The sequence below is a fragment of the Poecilia reticulata genome, chromosome 7 (genome assembly GCF_904066995.2).
Source record: "Poecilia reticulata chromosome 7, P_reticulata-male-v2, whole genome shotgun sequence".
Taxonomy (NCBI): Eukaryota; Metazoa; Chordata; class Actinopteri; order Cyprinodontiformes; family Poeciliidae; genus Poecilia; species Poecilia reticulata.
In genome coordinates, this window is record NC_088836.1 from 24,154,863 (window position 1) to 24,178,413 (window position 23,551).

At 37.5% G+C, this 23,551-nt stretch overlaps 1 protein-coding gene across 3 annotated transcripts in view; it reads left to right on the forward strand.

The window, feature by feature from the left end:
• Positions 1–22,164, forward strand: part of dlgap4a (discs, large (Drosophila) homolog-associated protein 4a) — a 105,307-nt gene extending 83,143 nt beyond the window's left edge. For 2 of the 3 annotated variants that reach the window (XM_017305875.2, XM_008414207.3), the window contains 10 exons: positions 163–398; positions 750–827; positions 1,972–2,119; positions 4,832–5,051; positions 13,557–13,981; positions 14,068–14,165; positions 15,844–16,274; positions 17,104–17,195; positions 18,095–18,247; positions 18,493–22,164. In XM_017305875.2, the coding sequence (XP_017161364.2) occupies positions 163–398; positions 750–827; positions 1,972–2,119; positions 4,832–5,051; positions 13,557–13,981; positions 14,068–14,165; positions 15,844–16,274; positions 17,104–17,195; positions 18,095–18,247; positions 18,493–18,717 (2,106 nt within the window). In that variant the 3' untranslated portion in view covers positions 18,718–22,164. The remainder of the gene's footprint in view (positions 1–162; positions 399–749; positions 828–1,971; positions 2,120–4,831; positions 5,052–13,556; positions 13,982–14,067; positions 14,166–15,843; positions 16,275–17,103; positions 17,196–18,094; positions 18,248–18,492) is intronic. The other variant, XM_008414208.3, reaches the window with a different exon arrangement.
• Positions 22,165–23,551: the final 1,387 nt, after the last annotated feature.

The window sequence follows — 23,551 nt, forward strand, 5'->3', positions numbered from 1 at the left end:
TTTTAAAACAATTTGCAGGTTTTAGCTACATATCCTTTATAAGTAACATTTATTCACTTGGAGAAAATTGGAGATGAATGTTGCTAAAACTATCAGAAAAAGAAAGAATTAAGTATATACTTAGCTAAAAATGAGGAAAACATGAAAGTATTTGTTATACAGGTTCCTCTGGAGGACTGGACCGGAAATGTTGGTCATGGAAGAACCAAGGGAACGGAGATCCCGTGCAGAAGGATGCGCAGCGGCAGCTATGTTAAAGCCATGGGAGACCCAGAAGACAGTGAGGAATCTGAGGGAAGCCCCAAACCTTCTCCGAAATCAGCAGCACGTCGCCAGAGCTACCTGAAGGCCACCCAGTCCTCCCTGAGTGAACAACAGCCACCACCACCACCTCGCAAGTGAGCAACTTCAAATAGGTCACACTGAAATTCTGGCTTTGGCTACCATGCTTATCGTTTTGCTTTTGTCTATGTTTTTTTCTTTAAACATAATTTACCAGCAAATTGTTTTGTGAACATTGTTTCCTCAAAGGAAAACAGCAGGTGGCAGCATCCCTTCACAAACCACCATCCCATTGTACAGCCGAGGTGTTTATTTAAACGAGTTATAGACACTGTGCATGAAGGTGGAGCTGCGATTTAATTAGATCATATGGGAACAGACAAATAGCATCGCTCTGTAATTGGTGCAAAAAAGCAACAGGAGGTGAATTTTTGCCATGTGCTCTACTCCTACACCCACATGGACAGGTCTCGCTGCTACGCTCTCATGCGGGAGGATTTTCTGTGGTCTCCTCTGCAGAGTGCATGCTCTATGCAGCATCTGAGGTCAGTGTGATCCACAGGCAGGCAGTGTGGCGTTCCTTTCACCCTCACCTGCCCTCCCTCTACTACCCACCACCTGTTTTTTGCCCTCACTTGCCTAATATTTTTTCCTTAGTGCCTCAGTAGAGGGCCAAAAGTGCCACAGTGCAATAAATAAGCACAAGCATACATAAATATTGAAACGTAATCTGGTAAAACATGCGTCTATTTACTTAAAAAGACATTTTTGAGTTGTGTATATATATATACATATATATATGTTCCATGACACAATCATCCAGTATAAACTGATTGCCTAAATGTTTATTAAATAAATATTTTAAAAAGAAATATTACATAAGATGAACATAAATTGAAAAAAAAAACAATTATTTAAATGTATAATAATCTAAGCATGAATAAAAAAACAATCAAACCAAAACTATTTTAACTACTTTACTACTAATTTATTATTTTTAATTGTAGAAAAATACCCATTTTCAAATATATATTCAGAATTTGAAATAATCATTTGAAAATATAAATAACATTAATTTGAATATAGAAAATCCACATTTAAATAATTCTTATGCATTTCATTTATCTATTTTGTGTAGGTGTTTTTTTTTATTATTTTGAGTGTTGTCTATGTTTTGTAAACGTCTTCATTTTTTGTTTTATTGTGGCATTTTTGGCCCTTGGTGCCCCAGTACCATCTTTCGCCTTGCAGGTACCCTCAACCACATGTTTGCACTTGACTTTTAAACTTGCTTCCTTGAGACCTTGATGTAAAAATTTGTAAATTATCTTCATGCAAATCCCTTCAGCATGTGCTGTTGCTTAGTGCACACATTGCCACAAACAGCACCAACCAGCCTTTTAAGACAGAACAGAGGAAATTGATTTCCAACCAGTGAAAAAGACTACTTAACAAACCTTTTTTTGACAGATTTGCTTATAAATTGCTGTTTCCTCTGTGCTGCTTTTTACATGCTAATACATATCACCATCCACACATTTCAGCAGTATTTAATCTTTCAACACCACAGGGGATTTTATTTAAGAGTCTGGTTTAAAATATCCCCAGAAAATCATCAATTAAACACAACCTACACTTGTTCCACTCTCAGACTCACGAGAGGCTAATAATCAAATTCCTGACCCACAGCTCCCTGCCGTCCCTCAAAGAGCTGCCTACTAATCGGAGCCTTGATAACTTGGACTGCCTGGTTAGCCCTGTGGAGGCTCCTCCTCGCTACAGGAACAGTGATTTCAGCCAATGCTCCGGCACACTGGGCAGAGGCTTGGGCACTCAGGTAGGTCTACAATCTGAATGAATGTGTTGCACTCTCTTTTATTTGGGATTATTTTATCTTTCCTACTACCTACTTAGCAGGTAAAAGGTCTGTACGTAATTATTTTAACATAAGTTCACATTTAAACCAGCTGTGTAAAATGAGGGCTGACATATATAATCTCTTGCAAAATTATTCACACCCATAGAAAGTAGTGGACAGGGATGCACTGATACAAAAATCTGGGCTGGTATCAGTATCTGATATTAATATTGTTGTAATGGCAAACATCCAATAAGTACCGGTATTGTAATTACATATATATATTTTTTTGACACCCTGAAAAACAGACATCACTGACATTGCTTCTCTGTTTCAGTTAAATATCCCACCACCCTCCACCGCCCAAAACACATACTCAAACAGCAACAAAACAAAAATAAATGACTTCTGAATATCAGACAGATACCAATTTCTTAATATATGCAGATATATCGTGCATTCCTAGTGGTAGAAAACTAACAATGCACATCCCTCTGAAAGCACTATCCCATGAGACATGGTGTTGACACCAATCTGTGGATTGTTTTTTTGAGGGGGTTTGGTTGGAGATTATGCAAAAATCAACAGTGGTAAAACTTGTTGCAGGACTTGTTAGTGGCTGCAAACATACGAGACTGGTTAAAGGTTCACTTTTTAGAAAGACGCCAACACCAAACATACAGTCATAGCTACAACACAGTGATTGAGATCATAGCATATTCATGTGTCACAATGGCCCAGTCCAAGTACAGGTTGAAATCAAATTGAGAATATGTGAAAACAGCTGAAAATGAATGTTGGTAGACTGTCCATACATTCTAACTATAGCAATTTTGCAAGGAAAAACTTGCAAAAGAATTGCATCGGCAACGGCGACATGAGGTGATTCTACAAAGTGTTTACTTAGGAGGGAAGGTGGAAATAGAAGCCACACTTTTCAGATTCAAAATGTAAAACCTCAAGTCATATATCTTTCACTTAAAATGTTTGTAATACTTTGTGTTGTTCTGCTGCATAAAATATAAATATGTGACACAATGTACAAACATTCAAGATGTATGAATATTGTTTCAGTTAAACATTTGTCTTCAAACAACCAGTGGTTTTTGAACATGCCTAATAATAAAAGTGCTCAAAGAACATTTGCAGATTGTTAAAATATATTACCTGGATAAGTGAACAACTTCATCCAGAATTTGGTTTGAATGCTGAACCACCTACTATGATCAGTTGAAGCAAAAATAGAACTGCAGAGAAGCAAAGATGTTGCTATATTTGGACATGTTTTGCATAAACCAGGTGATGATTGAAAGAATCAGGTTATCCTGAGATGAAGGTAAAGTCAGTCATACTATGTTATTCTCTTATATACATCTGAATAAATGTGAAGTCAAATGTTATTAGGGATTTTATTATCACCCCTCCAAATAAATCCTACAAGTTATTCATTTATGTTACTGAAATTCTTTGCATAGACAAAATTATATTTCTAAAGTCTTAGCATAGCTCCAGATATCTCAACTTGCTCTCACAATGAAAGAAAAACTATTTTTAGGAGATCATGAAACGAAATCATGATTTTATTTCATCTGTAACCTTACCAACAACAAAATGACTATTTCTCTATAAGAGAGTATTTAAAGTGAAGTTCTATTAAAAGGTGATAAGCAGACATCTTTCGTCACACAGATAAATCTCATCAGGTCATTCATGTTGCACACCTCCAGATTAGCTGGCTAGTTTTAGGAAAGCCAATAAATACTAAAGCAGACTTCTACCACCTTAACTCTGATCTAAAAATGTCACAGCATTTCATACTAGTATGTTACTAACTTTTAAACCATTGCCACTTTGAATTGGAGGTTATTGTTTTTTGTTTTTACAGAGAATCGAAAGATTATTTACATGGGGAGTGGAAGTAGGTGCCAATGCGTCAACATTTATCTTTCTGTGTAGAACGTACCGAGAACAGAACATGTAAAGCATTCCTGGTCCAAGTAGCTCACTGTTATAAAAGTAAGACAGCGTAAAAATCAACAATACAGTGTTTGCCAAAAACCATTATTATTACCATTATTATTATTTTCTGTCTTTATACTGCTTTACTTTATTATAAAACTTCTACTTTGCCTGGAAATCCTTAACTTGTTTCATTCTCAGTATGTCCTTGACATGGGAAGGTAATCGACGCAGCACCGCCTTCTACCTTCATTTCCTTTGGAAATAATACTCAAAATCTCTGCATCCAAACAAATGTGAGGACAGTTTAAAGGATAAAATAAAATTAATTCCATTCACACTAAATGGTCATTTTGAAATAGAAGTTATTTTAGGAAGGAGAAGCCTTCCTTGGTCTTGGCCCGATTGAGGCTAGCTATTAGCTTCAGGCTCAGCTAAATACTAAATAAACATATTAAGAGAATTATCTGCTGCCACTAAGAAATTAACTGATTATAACCTTTTAAAAAAGCCTCTTTTTAAAAAGTCTGTACTATCAGATAAATGACATGATGCAGACTACAGCAAGATTACCCTAAGTACTTAGAAATAGGAAATACTTTAAACACTATGTTATTTTTATAATATTTTCCTTCTCCTTCATCCCCACCCCATGTGAGCATAAATCTGCCTATGTATGGTTGTTAGTTTGCCCTCTGCCCTCAGTGCGTCAGTCTGCACATGTTCTTTCAGGTATTCGCTCAGGGCTGTGGACACTCGTTACCATACTGTGAGGGGGAATCAAAGGCAGTCGAGGCTCTGGATCTGCCTGCTCCCACGTGCTTCCGTTCTCGCAGTCACAGCTACCTGCGGGCAATCCAGGCGGGCTGTTCCCAGGATGAAGACACGGCTTCAGTGGACTCGGAGACACCACCGCCCACCGCTGTAGGCTACAGCTACAGCTCCAACACAAGTGAGTACCACTTGGAGGAGGACCTTTAATTGCGTCAGTCCTGTGTTAAGAAAAAAGCAGGCTTGTCGTGTGTGATCCCATTTGGTAATTGACACAGTAATTGCATACATGCACAATGCAAATTAAAGGACGAAGAAATAAATGTATGTTAAATAAACTTCCTTAAATGATAAAGCTTATAGTAAAAGAATGTAAAAAAAAAAAAAAAAAGTTGCAATGTATCTGAAGTCAATATTAGTTTTCCTAAAAGAAAGTGGTGGCAGCTCTCAGTCATGACATCTGTCTATTTGTATATATTTCTGTACACCACCGTCTTAGTGGTTCCTCACAGCTGACATATAAGATCACGAATGAATCATCATGGCCCTTTACCAAAGCTAACTAATACAGCACCTTCTGAAAGTCTGCTAGAGTTATGAAAGTCTACTTGTTGACGTCAGTTGAGAATTATACCAACTGGGAGCAGCAGTGTTTGTGGATGACAACTTCACCTTATGAATCACATCAAGCTGTATGCCAAGAATGAGCATCACATCCGACAAACTGGCTCACCTAACTATGACATTCACCTTGGACAAAGAAACATCAATTCAAGTTGGTCAAATGTTATCTATGGCAGGTAAGATGATTATAACAGAAGGGGTTGAATGACTAGAATTAAATGTACCAGATGTTCACACACACACACCTGTTACCCTGTTAGAATAATATCCTGACCAAAAAGAGATCCAATCCACCTCTACCAAGACAAGGAAGCTGCTCACCATGCATAAAGGGTTTCATTCATCAACGTCCATCAATCAGCCTGACATATCAAGTGGAAGAAGGAAGCGAACTAGTGAGAGCAGAAATATAATCCTGATGTCGAACCCTATGTGAAAGATGACGAGGATGAGCCATCATGCATGTTATCGTCATGATATTAAGATAATGTTCAAGAAATATGTATTAAAATATTTCTGATTTTATTTATATTCAAATAATAAATGTTGAAAAATATTTTTACGTTTTTCAGATTGTAGATTACTTGGTTTTGCTGAAACCAGGAATGGCTTTCACGGCAGTTCATCTTTTGCAACGACTCCCATTTATGTTTATTTATATATTTTTGATACAATACAATAGAAATGACTCAAATCAAGAGTTGCTTTGTTGTCCGAGGTAACAATAGACCACAATAGCCTGGATCCGAGGTTGTTTTTCTTGCGTCTAGACTGGATTCAGTTCCCGCGGCGGCGCTCTCGAAATGCAACGCACCTACCCTTAACAAGCTCACATACAACGTAACGCTGACGCGTAAGCCAATCGCCTTCATCTTCGATAACCTCGAGCTTCGCCTCTATCCAATCGTTGTCGGACGTCAGCCACTAACAGCGTGGACTCCAATCGTCGGCTTTAAGGGCGTGCACCACAAATCTTTTCTTTACACCGTCGTTGTGTATCCAACAGCGGGGCACCGTCTACCGTCTGTCTGCTGCAGATGAATGAACAGAAACTAAGGATTTCAGAGCTACCAACAGCACAGTAAGGTTTTATGTAATTTATCACCACTAACCGTTACTGTTCGGACTGTTACTTGTTGTCGACTATCTAGCAACAGTAAGCTAACCCGAGCTAACGTTGATGGTGTTGGTAGCTAGCTGCTGTGGATGAAGAAAGCGGTAAGGATTAGAAAAAAAACTAGGATCGTTTGTGTGCGGCTGAGAGGCAGTAATGTGGCTGCTACTGGCAAGAGTAATGGCAGTGAGACTAAAAGCCTTCTCTTTGTGGTTTCCACGCCCGTATCATATCACATAATGCCTCGGGCCATTACACCGTTAAATGCCCGGTGTGGGTAGCACGCTGCGGCGAGCATCTCTCGGCTAACAGTGGAAGCTAACCGGCGGAGCTATCGTGTGAACTGTCCGGTATGAACACGGCAGTCATCCAGGAAAATTAATAATCAATCCTTTTATTATAGCAGGCACACTGCACTACCTGGTATAGTTTGAGGAAATGAATTATCTTTATTCAAAGCTGTTCAATTACGACCGAACTGTCATCCAAAGTAACGGGGAAAAAAAATCCGGAATAACAGGAAACAGCTTCAGGGTTATTTAACTGGATATTCGTTTCATTCCAACTTTTTCCTCTTTGAGTTAAGAATAGATCTTAGATTAAGTAGATCGCCTTTTCCGATACGTTTGGTGTAATTATATGACAGTGATGTTTCCAATGACACGAAGGAAGCCACGGCTACATTTTGCTGTATTCATCAATCTCTGTTCAAAGTCCAAAAGGCATTGTACTTCATTTTATTTTCACTTAGCAAGTAACGTTCTGTTTTAGACTCCCTGAAGGTTTATAATCAATAATAGGCTTAAGTATTTATCAATTTTACATGATATCTGTAGGGTGAGTAGATGCAGTGACTAATTTGAGCATAAACATTTAAAGAGTTTAATTCAGCTGCTGACACCAGTTGAGTATCTTTGGATTTACAGCAAAGATTCACCGATTATTCTTTCCCAGGCCAGTACCAATTATTTTCCTTTGAAGTCTGTACTATGGTACTTTTTCTGATGTTGATTAATCCCCACTCCTTATAACATTTAAGAGGATTACATTTTTTTTATCTGTGCTCTTTGACACAGGTAGTAGGTTTGAGTTTTTAGATTTGACTCATTTTATTGTTGTAGGGAAAACTTTCTCACAGCCATTCAAGGGGAAATTGTCCGATTCTGGTCTCTGGATGATCGAATTGTTCTATTGTTTAGAGACGTGTACCATTTTCATGTAGCAGCTACATTCTAGTCAGTTTATAGGAACACAATCGATAATTCATCTGATTACTGTACTGTAGTGCAATTTAGCTGTTCAGACTCTTCTGGAGACTTTTAAGGAAAATCACCTTAAACAAGCTGGTGTGTGCATCAAATCTCCACATCCACACTGAAAAAAGATTATTTTACATTTGCAGAGACGAGCTGAAAATACTCGAGATGTCATGAAATCAGATTTGGAGATTCGTTGTGGTTACAGGGTGTGTTCATGTTAATCCAGAGCCTGCCTGTGTATTACCATGGGTAGACTGTGAGTCATCCTCCACAGTTTTACACCCTCTTCCTCCCAGACTCATTGATGAGGTAATATTTAAACTGAATGGGCAAACCAACTGTAGTTTCAACTGCAGATGTCTTGGTGATGAGCATCATGCCATTAGCCGTGTACAGGAAGGAGTCATCCTTTTCCAGCACTAATGGCATATGCAAGAATTCCAGGCAGCCTGTTAATTTTACATCCAAACGTAGCTTTTAGCTGTGATGCAAACATTTATTGAATTAAGAAACAACTGTCACAGTTATTATACAAGAAGGCATGAGATTATGTATAAGACATTCTTAATAAATTAACATAAGACAAACATGGACTGGTATGAGCATCATGTACTTCAGTTGAGATTTCTGTGACAGATGAAAAATAAAAATGTACAGAGGTCCTGATCATTATGGAAGTATAAGGCCTAATCCATATGTAGTCGGATATCTGGGAAACCAAATAGATTTTAATGATTTGGCCATTTATCTACATGTAAACACTGCTTAATATGAAAAAAAAAAAAGATTAATAAAAACTAAGACCAAAGTGGAAATTTGAGAAGTCTCCTTCTTTGTGTTTGCATGTGGACATTTGAAACGGGAGATTTAGAGGTCCACACATCACAGTCTGTGTGGCCATTGTTATTGTTTGGTTGAGGAAAAGTGTCTGCCATCAGTGAGGTACTGAATTTGATGTCGGTCCAGACGCTTTTTACTTGGTTTTACAAGGCCAGCTGCTTTAATACGAAGAGTTACGATGGAGAACAAATGCTTGGAGGTCAGCTGTGTTACACCAGCCATTCCTCCCTATACAGAGGCACAATTCTGTTCAACGTCCACAAACTTTGTTTGATACAATTCCAAATCGACATTGTCTTGTGTTTTATGAACTTAATATTCTAACACTGTACTTAAAAGTAGTTCAACCTCTCTGTCTGTTGAAACAAATGAACCTCTTGGTGATATTTCATCCCCAGCAGGAAGTTGTGGTTGTTTTTAAGGATTGTGATTGGCTGACAGGTTTTAGCTTTGCCCTACACTGCCCCCTATGGGTTTGGCATGTTTAAAACAATTCTCCCTTGTGCATGATACTTTTTAAAAATGATGTGGCGGAAATCTTCATTTTTATAAAGACCCGGGTGTATAAAACCCAAGATTTAACTTTTTGCAGCTTTCTGTCATAACATGGTGTGGGGTTCAACTCTGAAGCATTTTTAAAAGGGAGATTTTATTTTTAAAGGTTAGTTTATTTTCCACATAATGTGTTTTATATAAAAAAAAGCTCTTTAATACCCTGTAAAATCATTCACTGTTCTGCTGAACCACAGCAGTTTTATATTTGTGAAACTTGAATAAAAGTAAATTGTATAACAGATTTCACAGGGTCCTTGAATTATTCTTTTTCATTATGAAAAGGGCACAGTATCACGTCAACTAAAAATTCAAACCAGATCTGTATAAAATGGTCAAATTGCTGTCATTTAGAAAAGCACCCGACTGCTAATTAAAAAATGTTGAATACTATGCTAATATTGTACATAATAACTTTTGGATTTGACGTATAAACAAGAATACAGAATAAATTCAGTATTGTGTTTAATGTTATCAATTTGCTATTTTCAATAGAAAACACCAGTACTTTGTGTAAATTGTTATGGGAAGCTGATTTATGATGCAGACCATCTGAAGCAAAATGAACATTAAAAGGAGAAGTGAGATGTGTGTAAATGCTCTAGATGTCCTTGTGTTATAAAGTCTTTATGCCTTTCTCATACATTTACTATGTATTAACTTTACCATTATATTCATTTGCCACTAAGCTGAGGTTTTTCTCAAGTTAAAAAAATGAAAGCTAGGCATGACGGTAACACTGTATTCAAGTCAGCTGGGAAAAGCATTGATGTGTAACTTTGTCCCATCAAAGGCCTTTTTGCTTGTATTCAATCATTTGATCCCGACCAGTAATTTGAATAAATGCAGTGACGCGTATTTCAGTCTACTTTTTGTTCCATGTCTTCACCATAGGATTATGTTTTCATCAGACTTTGTATCTGTTCTGGTTGTTTAAGATCCTTTTAGAGCCAAAAGCCTTTGAAAATATTTTATTTCTAAAGCAAACTTCTGCAGTTGACGAGTCAGACAAGGCTAAAATATATTTATGCTGCCTCTTTTGTCCTTAATGTACTTCCAGTCTGAATGTGTCCCTATTTTAATCTTCATCATGATTCCCACGGCCTGTCGGCCTGCAGAGTAAAACAAACAAATGGTGGAAAGAGGCTGGCCTACTACCGCTTCTCGTATTTAGGCTCATTCAAATTTTTACTGAGTCACTTCAACAAGAACCTGCATTACTAAATTTGGTGCTTGAATGAAAACTTATGTCCAGATTTTTTAACCTCATATTTGTTTTTTATTAATTGAAAAAACTTATCTAAATAAACTCAGATGTGAGCCTGATTGAATTTCATTTTGAAATATCAATTATAGTAATTAGATTATTTTTTTTTTTTTTCCTGTAAAGATACATTAATGGAAATGTCAACATCACATGCGTACTGAAGCGTTGGGTAGATGTGAGAAGTCCAGTAGTGGTCATCGGATGTCTCTCTGACCTAACCTGTTCATGGAGTTGGAGTATTATGAAGCAGAGTTGACATGTGACACAATTAGTTTATTTGATGAAGCTGATTTTGGTCGTGCGGAAAAATGTACAAATGGAAAAGTATTTGGGCCCCTGAAAATATAAATTGTAACAAGAACCAGTGGTTATGGATTCATTTTGACACAAAACTGCAAGTCATGTTTACGTCCGTCATATCCTAGATGTAGCTGTTGCTGTCTGCCTGTAAGTGCATCATATTGATTTAAATGCAGGGAATTGTATTACACACCCAATAAGTTGCTCAGCGTTTGAGCTTGATGAATAATGGTGAGATGTCTTGCAGACTAAAAAGCTGAGGGAGGTCCACAGTTTCAGAAGCCGATGTGCGTTTTCCTGATAGTGTGTGCTTGTAGACAACAAATGTAACAGAGTCATTCAAAGTTACTCGGCCACATTCTTCAACAAGAGGAATGTTATCAATCTGCGCTCTTAAGTTCTGTATGAAACGCCTCATTCATTTGGAATAAATGTTATCTTGTGTCCTTGAGAAGTGGAGTTTTGTGAGGCTAGACTATGACTGCAGACCAGAGAAGCTTGCAGTACTTGAATTGCATGACCTGGATTCCAGAGTCGTGTTTGTGTATGTTAGTGGGATTTAATGAGGGCCTTACTGGTTCTTTGCGTCACTGGCTGCTGATGGAAGTGCAGTTCTCTCAGAATTATAGGGTGTTGGTTTGCTATTTAGATGGAGCTACTACTGGAGAAAATTACCGCAGAATTTTCTGTCTTTTAGCAAAAGTAATTTCAATTGCCTGGTCAGCTATTTTAAACCAAGTATTTTATCCATTACGTGTGTTTTTAAGACCTGTATTCTGCCAGATGGTTGTGGTATGGTTTGATTCTTAAATGTCCTAGTAATGTTTTGATAATCAACATGTGGTGACATTTGTCTCCCATTCTCCCTAAATGTTACAAGACTTGAGGGAATTCTGCATTATCTAACACCACCCCTGCTCATTTATTCATGAGAGAGAAAAACAAATAAAAGTTTGTTTTTTTTTCCCCCCCCTATCACAATGAATATTTGTGCTTGGGCTAATTCAACAGAGGTCCAGCCGACTGGTGCTAGTCTTATAATTAGTGGAATAAATAAATCAGTGGATAGTGGAAATCGCCTTAGTGGAGTGGCTGTATCTCAAATGATTGTAGTAAAATGACACCTGTGCCTTTAAGGGCCATTCACTGGTTAATCAGTATTCCTGGCTACCATTACAGCATGAAGACAAATGTACCCTTCAAGGAAATCAGAAAAAAGATTATTGAAAAGTATAAGTCAGGGGGACGGATACATAAAGCCTCTAAAGTACTGAACATCCCCTGGAGATCAGATGCATCCATCATCAAATGGAAGAAATATATGGTTCATGTCCAAGACTGCCTAGATGTCATCCTATCAAACTGAGTGACCCTTCAAAAAGGAGACTAGTGAGCGAGAGGTCCGTTACCGACATGTTTTTTCTGGTTTGATATTCTCATAGAATAACCTTTTAGTATACGAGTGTATTAATTAATCAGGCAGTTTGCTCAGGTAGCTAGCCTGTGCTCTGCTGCCTAACAGATATGCTGTTCATATTGTGGACTGTAGTTTTGAGACATTATCTAGGACATGTTACACAGGCTATCATGTCTGCTGCCTGGAAATTAATCTGTTCGCATGTCAAGAAATCACCATCCACAACAACTCTTTGAAGATACCTGGATTATGACATCAAGTTTACATTTGCCATAAAATAAGTATTTTTGAGTTGAATTTAATTGATTCACAATATTTTCTGCTCTTTTCTAAGTCTAAAATATTTTTATGTTATCAAGCAGCATAATTGCATCGGAAGCATTTCAAAATAGACATTTATATACGTTTTCCTGAAAATTCAGTTCTATTTTAAAGCATAGATAAGTAACATCTAGTTGTCTGTCAGGTTTTTTTTAATCCAGTTTCTCTGCTTTTCAGCTTCCCTTTCATTCTATTTATACTTTGGAGCAAATTTTTCAAGCTGTTAGTGACGCAAAATCCATTATGTCTAATTCTTTTTTAATTAATGCACATATGTCTTAGATTTGTGTCTGTCTGTCTGTTGTCATTAAAGAAGGCTATTAACAGGAAAGTCTGAAGAAACTCCCTAGAGATTAAAGCATATAAAGGTGTGGCATGTAAGAGAAGATCCCAAGAGACGCACTGACGTCAGTGAAACACGACAAACTCATCTCAGAGAAGCAGAGGTAGCAGTCAGTACTGCTTTATAAATGCAGTAATGAGGGCAAAGCATAGGTTAGTTTTTCAGTTGAGACATGGTAACGGTTTTAACTTTTGACCCTTCATATTTTCCATATTTCCAAACTGTGCACAGAACCAATCAATAAATTTTAACATTAATGAAATATTATTTCAATGTCACTTAATGAAGCACATTATTTGTATTGATTACACTCAGATTTGTACAAGATTTTATTTTTGTTAATGAGAATTTTCCACATACAGCTAATGAAAACATGACATTTAAGAATCGAATATTACATCAGACTAATAAAAAAATGTTAATACAGAAATGTGGTGCTTTGCCAGGTATGTGTAATGCCTTTGAGGTTATTTTCAAAAGGTACTTTAATCTGACTAAGCCTCATTGAAACACATTTTAATTTATTAAATCTAACTGTATTAAGTTTAATTTTGCTAATTGTTTTTAACTCTGAAAAAGATGAGGCCTTTTTTTTTCTTTTAATTTATGCTTTCTTTTTTTCTCCCCCTTGCCTCTTGTGAACAAACAGTCAGCAATAGGAAGGCTCCCCCTCCAGTCCCACCTCGCTCCGCCTCAAAGCCCCTCATCTCTGTGACGCTGCAGAGCAGCACTGAGTCGGCCCAAGACACATACCTTGACCAACAAGACCGGGGCAGCGAGGTCAACAGCCAATCGGGGCGCAGCAACTCATCCGACAGTCTCTGTAGCATACGTACGGGCAGCCTGTTGAAGAGAACCCAGCTTCCAAAAGCCCTCATCTCAATCGTAAGCCCTGCACTCGCTGCAGGCTCTGGGCCCCCGGTTCCTGCCCCCCGTGACCTCTCCTCCACCACTGTTGCGACCACCACCACCTCAACATCTACTCAGTCCCAAAATGACACCGTGAGCCCTGGTGCCAGCCTAGAGCAGCCCCCAACGGCACCCAAGAGGAAGCTCTCCTCTATTGGAATCCAGGTAGGCCTGCTTTGGTTTTCCACACACAACCTTGAAAACCTTTGGAACTACAATCCTTTAAAGTTTTAATGTTGTTGATATCTTAGGTGGATTGTCTTCTTCCAGTCCCAAGAGAGGAGCCCTTACCTCTGACTGCACCTTTAAAGTTTCAGTCGATTGGCGTTCAAGTTGAGAACGGCAGGCCGTAAGCAGCATTGCATATATTTGATAATTACAAATATACAAACAAGTATTGTTATCATTCTTTCTATCCTTCTTGCTGTGATTGGTCAGTAATTATTTCCGTTCAGAAGTGACGTCACACTGAGTGTGACAGCAGTTTCTGAACTCTGTACTACTCCCAAACATTTTTCTTAGACTCCACCTTTTTACTTTATTAGCCTTGCTCTCTTCCCTCCATCAGAACTGTACGTTTACACATGCAAACAGATATCTCAGCCCTCCATCTACAGTCAATCTAGTCATTTACTATTTATATGTCAGACTCTTTCCAGGATGTTTTAGTTTCATATATACATTTGGTTTTGCATATCTTTGTCCAGAGATGGAAAATCTTTAGCGTTATTAGTCCTTTGTCCTCTTGAAGAGCTGGATTCTCTAACATTCTGAATGCAGCTGCATGTCAGTTGTCAATTTAAACCTTGTGACTGTGTCAAATGACCACAAACCTTTAATCTCTTTAAGATAATGAGGGCATTACTAAAGCTGGACTTCATTTCCTCTTGGTGATTGTAAAATGTCTGACATGTTCCAGCTGTGAGGAGCATTATAGGTTCCAGTTTGGTCTCACATCTACACTGTTTATGGATGATGATTCAGGATGCTGAATGTGACTGGTACTCTTATAGCAATTCTTTCATTATTTCAAACTTGATGAAAACATAAGCATCTTGTGAGATCACAATAACTGTCCCAGTGAAAACACATTTCCACTGAACAGTAAGCACTTTAAAGTTCAGAGATCTTACTTTGATCATTTATTATATTTTTATTTTTCTAATGAAATCAGGTTGTCATTAACAGAACATCCTAACACAACTGTGAAACAGTAAATGAAAAACATCACCAGGACCTGATAAGGTCTAGGTATCTGCTGTAGAAGCTTGAGTGAGCAGCTGAAATGCGTCAATAGGAAATAGTTTTCTTTTTAAATAGCTCTTTACAGTTTTTGTGCTTCCACTGACTTCATTTTTAGGTAACGATCAAGTAGATTTTATCTGATTTCTGGCACAAACCAGTTTCTTACATAATTTAGAGTAAATCACATCCTAAAAACGGCACTGACCAACATTCACACCTGCTCATTGTTGACGTATTGTCACAGAACTCTGACGCTGAGCAGTATGTTAAACTTTTTATTTTTATTTCTCCATGAACACCTATGTATGTATGTTTGTGTATGTAGTGTATTTCCAGCCTCTATTCCCCCATAGCTAAGGTTTACTGATGGTTCATTTTGGTTGTTGGTGATTCTGGCAGTTAGCTTTGCAGCAAAACAAAGCTCTGATTGATGTCTCTTTTCTCTTAATTTGACTTTACTGTGCGGAACCTAGAGTGGAGCTGGCAATTCTAATGTGTTCTGTTCAGAGTAATTTCGCTGTAATCTTATTTGACTGCTTGCTGCTTTTTCTCCTACCTGTTGTATCAGATGACAGCAGTTTCATAAACATTAATGCTCCGTAGTACATTTCCTTGTAGTTTTACTCCTGCCATGTCCCGTATGTCATGTCTTTTTGGGCTCTTAATGCCTCATTATTTTGGATTCGAATGCATTCTGTCCTCAAACTCATAGTATGGGCCCAAAGTCCAATTATCTTCTTTAGGTTTGTCAGAAGCTGATGTTTTTGTTCATATCTCTGCAGTCTCAGTCGGGATAACAGCATGGCCTCCAGACAAAACACAGAGGTTGAGTCTCAGCCGCAGGATGCCACACCCACAGAAAACGCAACCAATTGCACCAACAGTCAGACTCTGAATAGCACCACAACTAACGGACAAGACAAAGCCATGGAACAGCATCACCTTAAACACACGTCGGCTCCGTCAAGGACACCCAGCTCGCCTCCCGAGACTCTGGACCCAGCTTTAGACCCCTCCTCTCTGCCGCCTCCAGACCCCAGCCTCGAGTCTGGGAACTGCAGCTCCCAGGGAGACGGCGTGCACTCCAGTACGCCAGCGTGCCTCCGAGACGGGAACTGGTTCCTGAAGCTGCTGCAGGCAGAAACGGCCCGCATGGAGGGCTGGTGTCAACAGATGGAGCAGGAGACCAAAGACAACAATCTCTCAGAGGAGGGTAAGTGAACGTCAAAACATTTAGGCCTGGTCGACTTTTGAATGTCTGCCGTCCTCATGAATTACAACATGCATTAGAGCTGCATAATGTAATATGAATATATAGTAATAGCATTATCACTGTGTGCAAAATTTGTATTGCAAAGGATGATTTGGCCAAAATCTTCCAAGTGCTTTGAACTTCCATTTTTCATGCTAATGTTTAGTGAGGTGGGCAGAGTCCACAGCTTATATGACTAAGCTTTAATCCATTTCCTTTTGGTTTTCATGCCAACATTCGATTCCGTTTGACCTCTTCTGTACGTACTTTATTCATATATCCATACAATTTTTTTTTTTTTTTCGTAACTGGGTTTTTAAAGCAAGGACAAATTTCACAGGCTTCTGTAGGTTATGTCTCAAATGTGTTTGTGTCTGTTAAAGCAGTACATCCTTTACTGCCATTAACTCAACTACTGCAGACCATTAAAGTGGGTGTAGGCTCTGCTATAGTTGGTTTGACTCCACTGCAGTCGTGTGATGTTTTCATCTTCCAGAATACGAAGCAGGCTCTCAGACCAGTCAATATCTACTTTCTGAAATATAAATGAGGGAAGACAACGAGCAGTAAAGGGTTTTTTAAATGGTCATTCTTTCTGTTCTGAGATGTTCAATAATGAGTTCCCATTTACATGCAAATACAGGGAATAAAATCACTGAATTGGTAGCAAACAATATAGTGAATGAAGGGCTTGTAAAAAAGCTGTTTAGTGTGTCAAGACAAACATCGCTCACAATTTTACATCTCGTGCGAAGTGTAAAGACGTGTTGTGTGTCTTTGCCTATTTCAGTGTTGGGGACAATCCGTAGTGCAGTAGGGAGTGCTCAGCTTCTCATTTCACAGAAGTTTGAGCAATTCAGAGGCCTCTGCAACGAGAATCTGGTGAGTAGTTTTATTACACCCTCAGTATTTCTCTGCAGATTAATGCTACCCTATATACAGGGTAGATATTCTCATCGTTGTACTATTTACTTGCCAGTTTGGTCAGACTTGTAGCTCACAACGAGTGACTGCAAATGCAGTCACTCGTTGATTTGACTCGCGTGGAAGAAAAAAAAACATTTCTGCTAATCCCAAATTTTATGGCTAAATATCAGTGCTTTTGTACTGAAGGAGGATGTATAAAGAGGTGAAAGTAGCATAGGAGGAAGTAGTTTTTTGCTTGATAAACTTTATGCTCACAAACATCTTGACTCCTTGTTCAGGCAAAAGGGCTGATTCAGTCATTGTTCTGTGTATAAATGACCACATGTTTATAAATTATTCCTGTTTTTTATGAAGAAAACCATCTGTCCTCTGTGCAACAACAGCCCATCAGACGCAGTGTCGCATGATTGCTAATAGCTTTCAGTCTTTAGAGACATGTGGAACCATGTTTTCTTTTTCCCTTTTTGTTTTATTTTTGTAATTGCATGCATACATGATTAGACATACTGCTTTATTTACATTTGTTTTAATTTATAGGTTTTGTGACTCTAAAATTTGGTAATTGCCTTATAAATCTGATCCATCAACTTTCATTTTGTGTGCGATATGATTCCTGCTGTACTGATGCCTTGTGTAGTCATCAGAACAACATTTTTGATCCAACTTTGCTGCTGTTAGTGTTAGACTTTAATTCTGCAAGTTTTCTATTCCTATTTTACATATGGTCAGGATGCGATTTCTCTTGACCCATTAGGTTAGCATTGTTGACAAAGAAAAGTCAAATATTTCCTTCAATTTCTGATCTAATAAAATATTTTAAATGGATTTTTTAATTTTTTTCTTTCAAAAAATAGAACTTGAATGCCAACCCAAGACCAACGGCACAGGACCTTGCAGGCTTCTGGGATCTGCTGCAGCTCTCAATAGAAGACATCAGCATGAAATTTGACGAGCTCTTCCAACTAAAGGCAAACAACTGGCAACTTCCAGAGAAGCCAGAGAAGAAGGTGATTGTTGTCAGTGTACTGTACAACAATTATACATACATAGTCATTATATAAATAATGAGAACAATGTTTAGTACCATTGTTCTCATTGTTATTGTTAATCATCAAATTGCTACCTTAAATAAGTTCCAAATTTTTACTGATTGGGTTGTTTTCTACTTTGAGATTATTACAACTTTTTAATTAGCAGTATGACTTCATTTAGTTTCCCTCACATTCCTCTACCCGTGACATAATTTTCTCAGGATGAAAACAAGCCGCTTCCAACATCTGTGCCAAAGAAGCAGTCCAAGCCACGGCTGTCAACAGGGAAGGACAGGAGCGTGGACTCTGCTGTGGACAAGCAGCGGCAGGAAGCCAGAAAGCGTTTGATGGCAGCAAAAAAGGCGGCGTCAGTACGACAGAACTCCGCCACGGAAAGTGCTGACAGCATCGAAATCTACGTCCCCGAGGCCCAGACCCGCCTCTGAGAACAAGCCACCACCGATGATGAAACAAAATCCTGACTCACTTTCAGATACCCGTTGACACAGACACACAGTTGTGAGATGAACACACACACACACGTATGACGGATGCACAGAGGCCGATCTGCTTCAGCAGAGCGGCTGATGGATAAAAGACGTGAGGATCACAGGGCACCGTAATATTCCAGGTCGTGATCCGGCCGCCTTGGGACAGATAAACCTTCACAGATGTTTAATACTATTGTTCTCATCGTTATTGTTATTATAATTATCTCCTAAAATATTTCAAGACTGTCTTTAATTGTGCGAGTATCTTGGATTAGGACATCATGTACCTTGTGAACTGAAAAATCTTGGTATCCCAGAAGTTTACGTTCTAGGAAAAAAAAAAAAAAAATCCCCTTACTGCTGAGTCTACCGGCAAATTGTGGCTGTGCGGTTTACGAGCTGAGCTACCATCCACACACACACTCAGGACACACATGCAGGTGTACTCACTGTCCACAGAGTCTTCCTGTTCTCTCTTTGTATTTGGCGTGTGGTGCAAGCTCTTTACTGTGTGAGGAATACACGATGGCGTTTGAACCGAAGAGAACAAGAGGAAGGCAGTAGCATATATTATAAATAACACACTATTACAATGTTAATTTTGTAAATGCTGTATACCAGAATAATTGTTAGAAAGAGGTCAGTGTTAAGCACCAAGTTAGTTTTTTATAAATCGAGTACATTTACTGTCATGATATATTAGCACTTGATGCAATCATTCACTTCATCTTTTTTCCTCTATTCCTCCCTTTCACAAACATTCATCTCAAGCTGTCGGTCAATATCCAATCTTATGCTGATTTAAAATTTTATTTTGAGCAAGGGATTTATGGAAAGACTGCTTAATTATCTATAGTGGAATGTATGAACTTATGACTTGGTCACCGCACTATCAGTTCACCACAGATCAAGTTCGGCCACCTTTTTATTTTCCTAATCATTCTAACTTTTCACTGCATCCCGATGGGATGTGGGGGACCAAGACATTCACCTCTCAATGTGGCGTTCCCGTTCAACCGAGCCGCAGCGTGAGGTGGGGAGGGTGGAGGGAGGGTTACTCGCTCCTGGTAAGGAATCAAAATAGGAAAGCAATAATCTAACAGACCAATGCAAGTTGCAGGCGTCCATTCTTAAATTGTGTATCTTAATGTGAAGGACAAAAAAAGCAAACTGTGCTGTTGGAATGAAAAATCTCAGGTTGAACACTTGATAGTAAAACCACTATACATTGAATATTTGCTGTATAAGCTTAAAACAATTGGCCAAATGCTCTGAACCTTTCAAAAACACTTCTTGTGCATCCGGACGTAATAAGAGATGCTCCTCCCCCTCCCAAGAGAGGTGCAGTTTTGTACAGTCTTAATACGACGAATGACATGTCTGTCTTCTCATTTGTTGCATCATGATTTTTTATTTTTTTTATTTTTTAGAATCAAACTGAGGTACAACTGTTTAAGTTTTAATGTAATTTGACTTTTTTTTTTACTTTCATCCTTAATATAAATTACATAAACATGTAATTTAACAGATGTTTGAAATGCAAGAAAATTTCTACTCTGTCAAGTTAGCAACTCTCATTTCAGTTTCATTTGATCACTTTATTTAAATTTTTATTTAAATATGTTTCGAGTTCAACTGCAATTTTTTTTTGTGTGTCATGTCTTATAGATTTGAATTAGAATATTTTTTTTCAAAACAATAAATTTGAGAACTTTATGATTGGAGCTGGACTTTGCAAATGATCCTTCAGACATACATATATAGAGGGCCAAAAGTGCTACAATTCACCAAATGGATAAAAAAAAAAGTTTAGCCTTATGTGGTATGTGATTGCTTAAAAATGAAATGTTTACATGAAACAAGTTCAAAATAGATGAAATATTTTACTACATCTAAATAAATATGAATTAATCTTTAAGCATCATTATCTCATTTTACTTGCACTCCTACAGTAGACCCTAATACCTGACTGCTTTAATCTGCGCAGCAGATGACTACAGAACAATCACCTCGTCTATCTTGTGCGATCACAATTTCATTTCGATTAGTAAATCTGACCAAATAAATTGTTGCGACACAGGACTATAAAATAAACATAGATGCCTTTTGTAATAAATTCAGTTTGTTAAAAGTGTTTTTAATGTGTATTTTATAAATTGGAATATTTATGTAACTAGAGATACTTTAGTTATGTTATGCATTACCAATTTCAATTACATTATCACATTTCAGTTTTTTTAATTTTTTAAAAATTTTTTATAGAATTCTGGCACTTTTGTCCCTCCATTTTTAGGTTGGTGAAGATTGTTTCTCTAAGAGCTGGTTCTCCCCCTACTGGTCAGTTAATGTGTGACACTCGGAACATGTATTGCTTCTTTGAGTCATAAATGATCAAGCAAAGGATGTTGAACTGGGAATGCTGATACAGCGCTGCATAATCAGTTCTATTTGTATAACATCAACAGTGGACATGTGCACCTCATTGTCCAAAGATATTCATTAAACATCCCTTTGCTACATGTCCTGGTCATCATTCCTGCTGTCTTTCTTTATTACACTCATTCATGATCCAATGGTAATATTAGCTGCCAAGTTGATATTACACCTATAGTAAATTCTAAACATTACTGCAGATCTTTTATTGTTACTGTGTAATCTCTGAAAGCATGGCCTTTCTTTAATATAAGATATACAAAGATTCTTACCAGTAAACTTTCAGTGTTCCTTTAACTGGGTCTTGCAAATGATCTGTGTGAGGCATTCAGGGTATGTACTGTGCGTTGGCGTTTATAACTGTGATAAATGGTGAAAAGCCCTTTCTTTTCTTTTTTTTTTCTCGTATCATTTTTGAGCCGGGTCCCTTTATCTGCCCATACACTGAGAGCAAGACCTCCGATCAGGGATCTTTAGACAGTTTACCAGTACTTCCCGAGTTTCAAAGGGCTACAAAATGGACAAACGTTGACCGGAAGGTGCAACTCTGGAGGTGCATTTTGCTCATTTGCTTTTCAGCCACCATGTGAGTGAGGCAATATTTTTCCGGCTATGTGAGGAGTCTGATTATTGTGGGTGCTTGATGGACTGAAATGCATAATCATTAAATAGTACATTCTTACTGCAGAACCTATCCTTAGTGGCCTCATCTCCCTGGCCACATGTCTGTCCTCTCAGAGAGCCAGCTAGTCAAATAAGCAAAAACTGTAGTTCCAGAATCTGTTGTACTGAATAATTTTACACGAGAAGCACATATCTTACACATGAAGGGTTGTTCAAAGTTAACTGTGTATTAGTTAGACACTGTGAGCCTAGTTTCTTTCAAAGATAAGAATTGTGATTGCAATGATTTATGTGGCATATTTTCTGTATTACATAAGATGTAGAATTAAAGAGGAATGCCACTGAGTTTTTGGAATGCATATTTTTATTTATTGTGTATAAAATTAATGAATTGTCTCAATTCTATTAATTCTTCTTATACATAGAAAAATATATATACAGCAAATCAGTCTGTGTTTCCAAATTGTTTTGTGTTCAGTTACATTTGCTTTCTAACCAAAAATAAAACAAGGATCAGTAACTGATTTCTTTTGCTTCATATTAGCTCTAGTCAGAAAAACAGCACCTGCCATAAGGACAACAAAGACTGCAGTTCATATGCTCAATATGGACAATTATGAAAATTCTGACAATAAATTCTATTTTTCTGATTGTCTAAAATAGAAACTGCATCAGGTATTACCTAATATAATATCTGATGTACTATTTGCTTTTTGTTGCTGCAGATTGTAGAGCAGCAACGAAAACAAGCATTCAGGCCATAAAAGGTAACCTGTGTTAGAAGTAATGACACTGTACTGGTGCCAGTAATTTTCTCACATATGGATGCAATGTGTGTGTTTCTGTGTACTTCCACATATTTACGCAATGCAACACAGTCATCATGTATGCTTATCTATAAACATTTCAAAGTTACTTCATCCTTGACCCATTTAACAAAACCTCAAGAAAAAAAGAATGCAGTACACATCATCTGTCCATCTCTTGATTATAGCTCCCCCTACTGGCTTGTTGTCAAAGACAAACTTTAAAAAAGAAAAATTTTGATATATTATTAAAATATCTAATATGCTGAATCAGTCAATGAAAATTTGAGATTATTTACTTTACAAAATACAATACTTTCAAAAAATACTTTGAATTCCCCCCCCCCCCTTATGGAATCCTAGCTAACTTTATTTTAACACACATTTGATGGATTGTTTAGTATTATTTAATTGTTCTACTTTACTTTCTACAAAGTAAAAGTAAAGTATATACATAAAGTATATAAAATAAAATAAAAATACTTTTAGAATAAAATAAAGCATTATTAGAAAGCAGAAAGTTAAACAAAACCATAAAACAAATTAAATTAACAAACTGGAAATCTAGAAATTTATTTTGTTATTTAGATACGACCAAATATAACAGAAAAAAGTCTTAAATTACCCTTATTTACATTATCCGACCGTATTTTTGTTATTTTTTATTCATTGTTTATTCACATTGGAACAAAAGATAAGCAATACTGGATACTTTGGCATTTATAGCCTTAACCAATTTGCAATTCACAACCCAAGATGGACCTAGGAAGTTCATCATGCATAACAAGTACAAGTAAAAAGTAACTAATGAAACATATTCTAAAAGGCTACTCAAGCCACTGATATGATCATCAAACTTTAATACATAAAGATGTTGACTTTAGACCAGGGGTGCCCAAAGTCGGTCCTCGAGGGGCATCCTGCAT